The sequence below is a fragment of the Lithobates pipiens genome, unplaced genomic scaffold, assembly GCF_037356315.1.
Source record: "Lithobates pipiens isolate NorthernLeopardFrog02 unplaced genomic scaffold, aLitPip1_a1.2 Scaffold_8, whole genome shotgun sequence".
NCBI lineage: Eukaryota > Metazoa > Chordata > Amphibia > Anura > Ranidae > Lithobates > Lithobates pipiens.
The window spans coordinates 578343158-578357437 of record NW_027507903.1 but is presented as its reverse complement, the minus strand read 5'-3'; the positions used below and the strand labels follow the sequence as shown (position 1 = coordinate 578357437).

The following is a 14280-nucleotide window of genomic DNA, read 5'->3' as shown; positions in this document are numbered from 1 at the left end:
GACTCAAGTCGCCTACAAGTCGTGTTGCCCCTGTGTGAATGGGCTCTTACAAATTGCATTTTGTGTTTACTTGTGTTGTCCTTGACTATTGTTTAAATTGGTTTGATGTTCCGAAACACTTAAGTGTGACAAACATGCAAAGAAACAGGAAATGAGGAAGGGGGCAAACACTTTTTCACACCACTGTATAATGCGGTCGGTTAAAGGCAAAAAAAAAAAATGTCAGGCGAACCTTAGACCCCTTTCACACTGGAGGCATTTTTCTGGCACTTTAGGGCTAAAAATAGCGCCTGAAAAAAAACTTCAGCTGCAATCCCAGTGAGAAAGCCAGAGTGCTTTCACACCGGAGCGGTGCACTGGCAGGATGGTAAAAAAAAAAAGTCCTGCAAGCCGCATCTTTGCACCGCTCCTAAAGCGCCCCTGGCCATTGAAATCAATGGGCCGAACCGCAACCGCAGCAGCGTTTTGCGGGCGGGTTTAACCCTTTTTCGGCCACTAGAGGGGATTAAAAGTGCCCTGCTAGCGGCCCAAAAGAGATGCAAAAAAAGCGCTAGCGCCCCCGAGCGCTGGCAGTGTGAAAGTGCCCTAAATGCAGCAGTTTTATCGCCCAATGTACTTGAGGCCTAAAGCAGGTGGTGAGTAGGCGACACAAACACCTCCTCACCGCCCGTCTAATGCTGTCTGAAGAGCCATCCAAAAGCGGACCCCTGGATAGAGTGATGAGTGGTTATAAGGCCTGTCAGGTTTGTTTTTTTTGCCATTTGTGTCCCATTTGGGAGATTTCTCTTTACTTCCTGTCCCATAGCCAAAACAGGAAGTGAGAGAAAATCCCTCCAAAGCCAGGGAATCCCAGGTAGTCACCAGAAATAGTGTCCCCATTTCCACTCTATTCCTGTTCTGGTGACAACCCAAATGTTTTTAATTTTGGGCTGTGGCCAGATTTTCTTACACTCTCTTGGTGATATTGGTAAACAGAAGAAATAGAGAGGATGAATCTCCCTAACAGGGACACAGACAGCAGTAATAACCTGACAGGGGCTCTTACCCCTCTCCACTCTGTCCAAAACTGGAGAAAAAAAAAAGTTTTACTTTTAGTTATACTTTTATATGTGCTTAAAAAAGGGCTCCGGCAGTGAAATGGTTAATGCCTGAGCCGGGATTACTATGCAGATCAGGGCAGTGCCCCCTGTCTGTTTCATCTTTTCTTTGTTTTGGTGGAGTTGGTAAGTCAGGAGTTTTCCAGGGACAGGATTGCTGAGTCCCTGGCACTGTCCGTCCACACTGGGCAGCTGCACCCCCCTCTCTCTCCCTCTCTCCATCCTCCTCCATGCTCAGGATCTCCTCCCCCGCCTGTGAACAACCTGACACCAGTTAGACCAGTTTGGGAGAGGAGTCATTGGGTGCCTGGGAGCAGCTGACCTGGGTGGGGGAGAGAGGAGGAGGGGGTGTAATAAGGGAGAGAGGAGTGGGCACTGGGGAGGAGGAGGAGAGACTTTCAGCAGCATGGGGGATCAGGAGAATTACTATGGCAAGCACGGTAAGCCAATGCCTGGGGTCTGCTCCCCTCTATGTGATCACTATGCAGGGTGGGCATAGACTGGGGGGTGTGGGCATGGGATGGATCATAATACTGGTCATGCACACTGCACCGTCTTATGGGGCTCTATAGAAGGCTGCCAGTCCTGGATTGTATGCCTCCTGGGCTCTGGTCATTGCTCTGTGCTCATCACACTCAGAAAATCAGTGTATGCCAAGCTGGGCACTGCCAGAGTCCGAGAGTTGTGTTGTGGTGTGTTTTTATTTTTTATTATTATATATATATATATAATATGTGTATATATTATACACAGGACATGGGGACACAGTATTATCTGCAATCACAGGAACTGCAGTCTGCACTGCGCACATTCCTTGCCTATAAACTCTCAGGGGATCACTGCCCATAGACCGTACCAGGGACTGTTTCTAAATTTAAGGAATCACTACCTATAGACAGTACCAGGGACCTCGTCTTTGGCCTCAGGGGATCACTGCTCATAGACAGTATCAGGGACTGCGTCTATACGCTGAGGGGATCACTGCCCATAGTTAGTACCAGGGACTGCGTCTATATGCTGAGGGGATCACTGCCCCTAGGCAGAATGAGAGACTGTCTATACGCTGAGGGGATCACTGCTCATAGACAGTATCGGGGATTGCATCTATACGCTGAGGGGATCACTGCTCATAGACAGCATCAGGGACTGCGTCTATATGCTGAGGGGATCACTGCTCATAGACCGCATCAGGGACTGCGTCTATACGCTGAGGGGATCACTGCTGATAGAGAGTACCAGGGACTGTGTCTATATGCTGAGGGGATCACTGCTCATAGACAGTATCAGGGATTGCATCTATACGCTGAGGGGATCACTGCTCATAGACAGTATCAGGGACAGCGTCTATACGCTGAGGGGATCACTGCTGATAGAGAGTACCAGGGACTGTGTCTATACGCTGAGGGGATCACTGCTCATAGAGAGTACCAGGGACTGCGTCTATACGCTGAGGGGATCACTGCTCATAGACAGTACCAGGGACTGCGTCTATACGCTGAGGGGATCACTGCCTAAAGTTAGTACCAGGGACTGCGTCTATATGCTGAGGGGATCACTGCACATTGACAGTAAAAGGGACTGTCTATACGCTGAGGGGATCGCTGCTCATAGACAGTACCAGGGACTGCGTCTGTACGCTGAGGGGATCACTGCTCATAGACAGTACCAGGGACTGCGTCTATACGCTGAGGGGATCACTGCTCATAGACAGTACCAGGGACTGCGTCTATACGCTGAGGGGATCACTGCTCATAGACAGTACCAGGGACTGCGTCTATACGCTGAGGGGATCACTGCTCATAGACAGTACCAGGGACTGCGTCTATACGCTGAGGGGATCACTGCTCATAGACAGTACCAGGGACTGCGTCTATACGCTGAGGGGATCACTGCTCATAGACAGTACCAGGGACTGCGTCTATACGCTGAGGGGATCACTGCTCATAGACAGTACCAGGGACTGCGTCTATACGCTGAGGGGATCACTGCTCATAGACAGTACCAGGGACTGCGTCTATACGCTGAGGGGATCACTGCTCATAGACAGTACCAGGGACTGCGTCTATACGCTGAGGGGATCACTGCTCATAGACAGTACCAGGGACTGCGTCTGTACGCTGAGGGGATCACTGCTCATAGACAGTATCAGGGACAGCGTCTATATTAGGACACTTACCTGTCCAGGGAGCCTGCAACATTCTCACCGAAGACGATCTGTCCCTCGGCTCCCGGGTGGAAGTGTCGCCATCTTCAGTAAGGGAACCAGGAAGTTCTCAGCCTGGTTCCTTACTGCGCATGTGCGAGTCGCACTGCATGTCCTGACTGGTCCCTGCTGTCTTCTGGGTCCTGTGTGTCTCTCAGAAGACAGTGAGGGGGTTGGAGGAGGGGCCTGGCATGGAATCTTCAGCAATCTATGGCCGGAAGTGGGAGTAAATACCTGTATTATAGTAGGAAGGAACCAGAAAAGCAGAAGTTCAGTTTTTGGGTAGAACGCCACTTTAAAAATAACGAACATGTTATACTTGCCTCCTCTTCTTCCTTTTTTTTTTTTTTTTGAAGTGTTTTTGCACAGAGCAGCCCAGATCCTCCTCTTCTTGGGTTCCTCTTTTGCTCTCCTGGCCCCTCCCTCCTACAGAGTACCCCTCACACCAAGCAGCTCGCTATGGGGGCACCCCGAGCAAAAGCTCCCTGTGTCCATTCAGACATGGAACTGCGGCCCAGACCTCTTCTTTTTTTTTTTTTTTTTTTCCCCTCAATGGCTGACTGACTTTGACAGCAGCGGGAGCCAATGTCGCCGTGCTGCTGTCTTAGCCAATGAGAAAGGGAGTCCCGAGACACTCCTGCAACATCGCTGAATCTAGATGGACCTCAGGTAAGTATTAGGGGGGCTGCCACACACAGAAGGCTTTTTATTTAAAAAAAAAAAACCTTCTGCCTTTACAATGACTTTCAGCAGGCCATGTGTGGATTGAAGTTCAGCAGGTCGTGGATGAATTTTGATCTATGTATGGGCACAGGGGTTGTACAGAATCTACCGATTGACTTCTGTACAACTGGCCTGTTCGATCAGCACCGCCGGCTATAGCCTGCAATGCTGATTTATGTGTTCTGAACGCTTGAAAGTCTCCACACCATCAGAACACAATAGGGCTGATCGCCCCATCCACCTCAAATGTGCAATTGGGGAAATTCGGTCAGGTGTTTGGTTTGTTTGTTTGTTTTTGTTTTTGTTCAACCCGTTGGGTGAACGAAAAAAGTTTAATGGTTTATGGACTGCTTTAGGCCTATGTCACAATGGCCATCCTGAGGAAACTTGTGTATAACAGGCCTTATTGGCAGTCCTACAATCTGCATATTATCAGAGTAAATAAAAGGTGTTCTATGAGTATAAGATTATCCCACACTTGTCTGTATTGTGTACATTCAGATAACCTCCATCCAGATAATCCGCTAATCTACAATCCATGTGTAAACAGTGATATGATAATCTGTGCCAGGCCTCCTCATCCACTGCTGATATCCTTTCATGTACAATGCAGGACCTGCAAGATCTCATCCGGCGTGTCACAGATTTTCTTAAAGAGGAGCTCCACCCAAAAATGGAACTTGCGCTTTAAGTGCTGGTGACCCCCTCATGTGCCACATTTTGTCATGTCATTTTTTTTTGGGGTGGGGGGGGGAAAGAGCGGGTATCCTGTTTTTAGAGGCATCCAGCTTCCCACTTCCTCCCCTGGCGCTGGACGGAAGTTCTCCTCTTCCCCCCTCCCTCCCTGCAATCTTCTGGGACATGTCACAGGTGCCAGAAGATTGCCCAGCCAATCAAAGCGCGACAGCCAGGCGCCCACAGTTAGAATGTCGGCGCCAGAGAGAAGGAGGAGGAGAGGAGCGGGGCTTCGTTGGCCCGCATCGCTGGACCCTGGGACAGGTGAGTGTCTGATTATTAAAAGTCAGCAGCTACACTTTTCGTAGCTGCTGACTTTTTAACTGGGTGGAACTCTGCCTTAACTGCTTCAGCCCCAGAAGATTTGGCTGCTGAAAGACCAGACCATTTTTTTTGCGATTCGGCACTGCGTCGTTTTAACTGACAAGTGTGCGGTCGTGCAGCGATGCACCCTAACAAAATCATTTTTTCCCCACAAATAGAGCTTTCTTTTGGTGGTATTTGTTAATCTCTGCAGTTTTTTTATTTTGTGCGCTCTAAACAAAAAAAGAGCAACAATTTAGAAAAAAAAAAACACAATACAACAACACAAATATCCCCATTTTTTTTTTTTTTTTTTTTTTTTTTTTAAAGAGAACATTTCTTCTCAGTTTAGACATGATTTACGATATGTATTCTTCTACATATTTTTGGTAATAAAATTTGCAATAAGTGTATATTGATTGGTTTGCACCAATGGCCCTCAAGGTCCACTAACAGGCCAGGTTTGCAAGATAACGGAAATACATCACAGGTGATATCATTTGCTGCTCAGTGATTGCCGTATTCTAGTCTGCATCTCCCCAAGGTAATACATAAAACCTGGCCTGTTAGTGGGCCCTGAGGACAGGGTTGATGACCACTGGTTTGCTCAAAAGTTATAGCGTCTACAAGATAGGGGATAGATAGCGGTGGTCTGATATCGGTTATAAATGCTGATTAAGGTTTTATATATATATATATATTATATTTGTTGTAAAGGAATGCACTGCACACAGCACCTTAGCAGACAGGTAAATTCTATTGAGTGTAGTTTATAATGTATGAATAGATGTGGCCATGAAGGATTCTCTCTGGCCTTCAATGGCGGTGCTCTTCTGCAAAGTAGAATGTAAATGTGGTGTTTACACGTCCATACAGGTGTGTATTTATCTATTCATAGCCCTTTTATAGCAGGCTGGTTGGCCCTGGCTGGTTGCATTGACTCACTCCGGGGAGACATTGTCTCAGCAATTCAGTTTTCTCTTCGGCACCTTTTATTAAAAGGCAACACCAGCCGACCAGCTAAATACAACCCAAACCTGCATGGTGAGTGCTAAGGATGGGCAAACCGAGCATAAGTTCGGGGTGAACTTTGGTTGTTCGGATGTTCTAGCGAACAATATGCCATGTTTGGGGTACATTTTTCCTGTGTTTAGAACAGTACCACAGCAGAATTACTTTTCTAAAGGGGGGAAAAAAAGTAATTTAAAACGGATCGAGGCTGTTATGTATTGTTGGGTCTTAAAAATTATAATGTATATATAATTATTTTTTCTTTTTTTGCAGGGTTCCCCTTAAAATCCATACCAGAACTAAAGGGCCTGGTATGGATTTTGGGGGGGGCCACCACGCAATTTTCTTTTATTTTTTTTTAATTTTTGGTTCGGGGGTTCCCCTTAATATTCATACCAGACCCAAATGGACTGGGGAGGAACCCCATGCCGTTTTTTAGTTATTTATTTATTTTTTCCCAGTGAGTTTTATCTACATTGCCAGGACCCAACAATACATTATACTCGTGATCAGTTTTAGATTACTTTTTTCCTTTAGAAATTTCATTTTGCTGTGACATTGTTCTAAACACGGGAAAAAATGTGCCACTTTACAGGCATACTATAGACAGGCATGATAATTAAAGGAATATTTCATTTTTATTGTTTCACTTTAAGCATTAAAAAAAAAAAAAAAAAAAAAAATCACTGCTCCCGAAAAAACGTCAGTTTTAAAAAAAAAATGTATTTGGATTGATACCCAGGTCCTCAAAAACTTTTTATGACAATAACTTGCATATAAGCCTTTAAAATGAGCACTTTTGATTTTTCATGTTAGTGTCTCATAGACTTTAGCGGTGTTCCGGCGACTTTCGAATTTGCCCCGAACACTGCATATTGTTCGATGTTCGTCTGAACATCCGAACAACCTAAGTTTAGCCCAAACTTATGCTGCTTTTGATTTTTCATGTTCCTGTCCTATAGACTTTAATGGTGTTTGTCCGAATTTTTTGTCTGTTCGCATGTTCTGGTGCGAACCAAACCGGGGGGGTGTTTGGCTCATCCTTAGTGAGTGCCTATTTTGACTGTGTGCGGTGTTTGTATAACGTTAAGGCGAGCCAATAATTTTTCTTTGGACTAGTAATACTCCATAGTGCAGATTTTATCGGACCTGCAGCTTTTGTACAGATGGGTCACATCTTGGTTTTATAATGTATAATGTTTTATAGTGTGATACCATGCTTGGGGTGTTTTTTTTTTTTTTTTTTTTTTTTTAAATAATAAATGGCATACTTGCCTCCACTGTGCAGTTTGTTTTGCACAGAGTGGCTCCGATTCTCCTCTTCTGGGGTCCCTCAGTGGCGCTGGTGGCTCCTTGCCCACGTTGGAGAAGCGATCTCCCTGGTGGACACCCATGCGGGCGCGCTCCTGAGTCCTGCATCGGTGTCCATTCACACAGAATGCAGGACTCTGCCCCAGCGCCGCGTGATTGGATTGGATTGACAGCAGCAGGAGCCAATGGCTGCGCTGCTATCAATCTATCCAATCAGGACACAAGACACCAGCACCACAGAAGGTTTTTCACGTGCGTGCATTCAGGTGCAAAACCACGAGGGTTTACAACCCCTTTAAATCTAGTTTGCCAGGAAGGGGTGGGGGGGGGGGGTCATAAGAGGGCCAATGAGAGCTGCAGAGCTGGAGGTGTGCCTCTGTGTAAATCCAGGAAGTGAACGCAGCAGCTTCAGCTGCCCACAGTTAAGATGGCTGCAGCCAGACTCGGTGGAGGGAGATTTCTGCAGCACATTTGGCAAGTACAGAATCGCAGTATATATATAAAATAATATGCAAAATGGTTGGAGGGAAGCTTCAGAATGGCAGAGATATTTCTTATTACAAATTATGTGAGCAAACTGCTGTTCCTCTTTAATTCAGTGACTGTTATGTACCTTTTATTAGAGACTGAAATGACAAGGATGGCCTCCTTTATCTCCAGCCCAGCTCCCCTTGAAGTGAATGCATGAGCACTCCTGTGTGCAGACACGGGCCCAGTGCTATTTATTTTTTATTTTTTTTCTGTAAGAACTCAGGGGAACACAGTGGCTTCTGGGGATCTGTTTCACTGGGGGGTTTATTGCTCTTGTAGCGCCGGCTCCTGAAGAGCATGTGCTTTGTTTTAAAAATTAATATTCCTAAAACCACAGTTGGGTTTTAGGGCTAATTTTGCCAAATTATGGTTTCAGTACCAGTCTAGCTGGATTGCACTGAGTTCTCCTTGACCGTAGGTGTTGCTGTCACCCTGCCGGCTGCTAGACCTAGTGAGAGGAGGTCTATCCAGTGGTTGTACGAATCCAGTTGTGAAACGGTGATTCTCTGGATTTCTATAGTGAGAGACTTCCTATTTTTTCAGTTCCAAAAGTAGCTGAACTTTCTTCCTAACCCTCTACCCTTCATTAAGAAACTGTGTTATCTTTTAAATAAATATCCCAAAGAGAGGATCCAGTGTCAGTTTCTGCAAATCTTTGGGCCAACTACCCTGGGAACCCCTAGACCAGGGGTAGGGAACCTTTTTGGCTGAGAGAGCCATGAATGCCACATATTTTAAAATTGAATTCCGTGAGAGCCATACAATATGTTTAAAACTAAAAACAAGTAAATGTGTGCATTTTATGTAAGACCAACACTTTTAAAGTACAATAAGTCTCTAAATTAAACAATCAGGTGTTCTTTATTAAGAGCTAAATCGCAGAACAAAGAAATACGGAAAAGTTGCCAAACATGACTTGACCTCTGAATTCTTTTTAATAACGTTGTTATGCTGTTGCAAACCAATGATGAATAAAGTACTTCTTACCATTAATGCGACTTCTGGTGCTGCATGGTTTTGCTGATGGCTTTGTAGTGTGGTTGATACGTGGTGAGGTTAAGCTTCATACAGGTGTTGAGACCACTCACCTAGGCCGCCGCTGGGTGTACCAAGATGGCCACGGTTCCGGAGCTAGGCCAAAGCTGCGGCCTTTCCTATGGCCTAAAACTGCGGATCGGCACACCACCAGATCCGCGGATTGAATTGCGAGAGCCAGATGTAGCCATCAAAAGAGCCACGTCTGGCTCGCAAGCCATAGATTCCCGACCTCCTGCCCTAGACGGAGGCAAGGTCAAGAAGGTAACGGTAAGCCCAACAAAAGCAGCAGCTCCTTCAGCTCAGTGCTACACTACTGATGGGGATCCATTGTTACTGGTGGTTGATCTGTTGTTATGGTGGGGGGAGGTCAGTTGCTGCTGGAAGAGATCTACTGTTGAGGGAGGAGTCTACTGTTGGCTTCTGGGGGATCTATTGTTTCTCCCAGGAGTTTATTGTTGCTTTCTTAAGGGGATCTATTTTACTACTTTATCATTAACACATTTCATACAAATTACTTGGCACGACAAAATAATTCTCAGTACGGGGTCATGGAACCAGGGCATAGTGCTCTGAGGTAGGTAGGGGGCAGAGACCAGGGTTGACTCAAAAAGGGGGAGTACCTGCACCTATTCTCTCAGGGGGAAAAATAAAGCCCTGCACAGGCCTAGCCCTGATTCTAGGAGCAGAGCGGAAAGGCGACCACATCCCGTTGCCCAAGCCAACCAGCTAGCGGGCGTTCCTACTGTGGGATTTGGGTGTAAATGGGAGGCCTGAATGAGTTCCTCCTCCAATGAGAAGTGTTTTCCTTGCTACTAATGACCCAATCAGCTTGCACTGAATATACCGGTGACATTGCCTGCTGTCCATATGTTGTGGGACTGCCAACTGTGAGAGTAATGTGAGGATGGCCCTGAAGTTGTTTGGCTGTCTTCTCCGGGACATCCACCAACTTTTTTGCTACCATTTGTAGAGTAGACTGAACATTAGAAGCCATTGTAGACTGCTCTGTCCCACTCATGTCCTCTAGAGCTGGGGGGATACAAGAACTTTCTGCTATGAGTCAGAAGAGTTCTATTTATTAATAGATATGGCTTTCTTTTAAGGTCAGCTTTGTCCCCCTTTTCTATGACGGCTGGTCAGAGTAGCTGGGTGGGGCGCTGGGGCTCTGGCAAGGAAATGTCAGGAATGCTGTATGGAAAGTGGAGAGCGAGTGACGAATCCGTCAGTTATTGTTCAGTCTGCTGCAGTTGGGTGCCGTCTGTCATTCATTATACTAGACTTTTGCAGACACACATATATTTCAGAGTTGTTATTTTGAGTGGTGTTACCTTCAGCCCCAGTTCACACTGATGTGGTGCGGAATTCGTTCTGTGCAGATTCCGCACCGCATTCAAATCGCACCCCGTTGATGTGAATTGATGCGGGTGTGTGTTCACTTAAAGGCACCCCAAAATCGATTCACAAAACGCAGTGCGATTTGCAGAGTCAGATTACATGAGTGTGAACAAAAAAGTATCCTGCACATTTTTGGTGTGAATTCAGTGCGATTGGAGCCATAAATAATTCCTGTTTAAAATCGCATGTGGTTCCATGCACCACATAGTGTGAACTGGGGCCAAAAGAGGAACTACAGCCATTGTTAGAAAAAAAAAATGTACAAATACGGTAGCTGCTGACTTTTTAACGGACCAGGAGCTCAGTGGTGTCTACACCTGGGCCAGTTCTTCGCCAGACACTTCCTGTCTTTGTCTCCAGTTCTTTGCCAGTCTTGGCTCTCCAGCACCACCATCTTCACTGTGGAAAGTTGGCTGTGACTTCCTGCTGTTTGACAGTCGGTGTCCCGCTGCGCATGTACAAGATGCGCTGTGCTTTCAGACTGGTCCCACTAGGGTTTGGCGGGGGGCACGGATCTTCACCACCTAGACAAGAATTATGTACAGTAAGTAGTTATACACTACAGCGCTATCTCTGTACCAATCCCGTGGTCATAGGATATAATTAAAGCAGACCTGCGTTTTATTTCTACTTTCCATCTATTAAATATTCTGCCCTTGTTGTTTTAACTTTGGGTAGTAAAACCTTCTTTTTTTTTTTTTTTTTATGCTAGTAAATACCTTATACAGCCCACTTCCTGTTTCCTGTCTGGTAAAAAGCCTAGGCTTATGACATCATGAAAAAAATCTCGATCTCTCTCGAAGCATGGCATCTAAGAGACTCTTAGATGTGTATCTTAAGGAACACAACATACAGGGATATGGGAAATAATTCTAGACACTGACACACATGCTCCTACACAGGTTGAACTGGATGGACTATTGTTTTTATTCAACCTTACCTACCTCACAGCGGACGGACTGACAGCTCCTCTCTACACTCCCGCTGGAGATATATACTGTGGACGGATATCCAAACACCGGATGGACCAATCCCGACTATACAGGGCAGCTCGAAGCCGGCTCCCTCTGGACAGATCTCAGGCTGATCTCACTCCCTCTATACGGCCTGCCTTCTTCCCATAACCGATCAGGACCATACATGGCTCCCACTTCACACTTGGACTTCCCATCCACTGCAAACTGTCATCATCCTCCACCACACCCGCTCTTGTTGTTTTTTTTTTTTTTCTAGTTTTTTATCTTTTTAATAAATTGTGCTACACAATGCCTGCTTGGCGCTTTTTTTTCCCCCCTTCCCTCTTGCATTATGGAAGTAGTTACCAGATCCCAGGAAAAAAAATACTGCCAATAATAGTGGGTGGGGTGGGGGCGGTGAGGCACAATGGAACTTTCACTTTTTAAGTTCTGCTTTAAGTAAGGTGTGTATATATCCAATCAATAAAATATCACATAAATGTGGTTTTTATACCTTTTTGAGATTTCATTGAAATAGTTGGCATTCCTGTTGTAAAGTTCCTTGTTCAGGCACTTCCTGTCCCTGTCTCCCAGATGTTCTACAGTCTCACGCTCTTCCAATAAAGACTAAAAATGGATATACTAAAGATGGCCATACATGGATTGAATATCGGCCAGTTCAGCAGTGACCAAATTTCCATCCATGTATGGGCAGGCTGAGTGTACCCAAGTCAATCTCTCGATCAGCTTGGGTACAACCAGCTTGTCCGATGAATCACATGCAACTACTGCTGGTGGCTAGTTGCTAGCAGTAATCATTGTGTTCTGCTGGATAGGAAAACTCCCTGCACTTCCGCGTCTCCACTGGCAGAACACAATAGTGCAGTGGGAGGCATTCCTTAAACGCTGAACGTGTTGATGGGGGGGGGGGGGGGGGGCAAATCGAGTAATTATTTTTTTTTTTCATTCCACCCATGATGAAAGAAAATCAAATCCTCTATGGGTTTCCTTATGTACAGCCAGCTTGTTAGGTTAATATTGATATTCGCCAGCACGCCAAGGATCTTCAATTTCGTCCAAACGATTTTTAACCACTTGCTTACTGGGCACTTAAACCCCCCTCAGTCCCAGACCAATTTTCAGCTTTCAGCGCTGATGCACTTTGAGTGACAATTACGCGGTCATACAACACTGTACCCAAATGAAATTTTTATCATTTTTTTCCCACAAATAGAGCTTTCTTTTGGTGGTATTTAGTTACAGCTCGGAGTTTTATTTTTTGCTAAACAAACAAAAAAAGATGCAAAAAAAAAAAAAAAAATCATGTTTTAATAGTTTGTTATAAAATTTTGCAAACGGGTCATTTTTCTCCTTCATTGAAGTGCGCTGATTAGGCGGCACTGATGGGCTGCATTGGTGGGCACTGATGGGCTGCATTGGTGGGCACTGATGGGCTGCATTGGTGGGCACTGATGGGCTGCATTGGTGGGCACTGATGGGCTGCATTGGTGGGCACTGATGGGCTGCATTGGTGGGCACTGATAGGCATAGTTAAGGCGGCACTAATAGGCACAGATAAGGCGGCACCGATGGGCACAGATAAGGCGGCACTGATGGGCAAAGATGGGCACAGATAAGATGGCACGGATGGGTGGCACGGATAAGTGGCACGGATGGGTGGCACGGATGGGCACTGATAGGTACCACAGATAGATGGGACTGATGGGCACTGATAGGTGGCACTGATAGGTGGCACTGATGGGCGGCACTGCTGGGCACTGATGGGCGGCACTGGGGTGCAGCACCTTTGAGGCAGATTTTGGGTGGCACTGTGGGTGGCACTGTGGGCACTGCTGGGTGGCACTGTGGGCACTATGGGCACTGCTGGGTGGCACTGACAGGGGGGCACTTACTTTATTTCAGGATGGCACTGCGGGTGGCAGGTGGGCACTGGCAGGGGGCAGGTGTCCGCTTAAATTGCTGGCCGTGATCGGGACTGATGTCCCGAACACGGCCGCCGGCGATCGGCTTTTTTTTTTTTCTCCTCGGCTGTCAGCGCGAGGAGGAATACTAGCCGATTACCGGCTCCGTTTTATCACATGATCAGCTGTCATTGGCTGACAGCTGATCACGTGATAAGGGGTCGGGATCGACCCCTTACACGGATCGGTGATCAGGCGAGTCTCACGGACTCGCCGATCACAGAGCGCGCCGCGCGCGCCCCTCAGGGGGCGCGCAGGCCGCTCGTATCCGGGACAACGTCAATAGACGTAGTCCCGGAAATGTGGGTCCGCGCTGTTGCCGTCATTTTGCAATAGCGCGGATCCCAAGTGGTTAATCAAAGAAAGATCACCCAACAAAACAATGTTGTGCAAAGTTTTGGAGTCATGCAGGGCCCCTTCGTCAGGGATGTGATGACATGCCTGACAAAGGGGTCTTGCGTGACTCTGAAACGTTGCAACTTGCACTAAACTATTTTGTGGTGTTATCTCCCTTTTTTTTTGATTAAAAGCCGTTTGGTACGAAATTGAAGATCCTTGGTGTGCTGGCAAATATCTATATTATCGTGCATGTTCCAATATCCAGCTGGACGCTTTGGACGCTACAGCGTCCGTTTCTTTTATAGCTCCTTCCAGGAATGTGTGTGATGGGAATATGGACTGCGTACTAAGCTTGTCAGGTTATTCCCAAACAAACAATCGGTGCCACCAGCTATAGCCAGCAACACTGATCATTATATTCTGACGGTGGGGAGCCTTTCCCCCTCCCGCAGAATACAACAGCACAGTGGGGAGGATTCCCCCCATCCACATCAAATACGTGGATGGGGGAATCTACTCTTATTTACTTTTGAACCCATTGGTTAAATGGGGGAAAAAAAGAAAAGAATCCTGTTTGGTCAGCTTAATACGCATTGCATTAAGGTGCTCCATTGTTGTCACCCGAGAGGAAACGCCCTGAGAAATTCTATTCAGCA

At 46.4% G+C, this 14280-nt stretch overlaps 1 protein-coding gene across 3 annotated transcripts in view; it reads left to right on the top strand.

Moving 5' to 3' along the window:
- The window catches only part of SLC44A2 (solute carrier family 44 member 2 (CTL2 blood group)), a 171554-nt gene that overhangs the window by 69843 nt on the left and 87431 nt on the right, over positions 1-14280 (top strand). The window contains exon 1 of one of the 3 annotated variants that reach the window (XM_077470239.1): positions 1483-1537. The exons of the other annotated variants lie outside the window; for them this stretch is intronic. Coding sequence (XP_077326365.1) covers positions 1504-1537 — 34 coding nt within the window. The 5' untranslated portion in view covers positions 1483-1503. Of the gene's footprint in view, positions 1-1482; positions 1538-14280 lie in introns of those variants that run through there. 3 annotated transcript variants of the gene reach the window in all.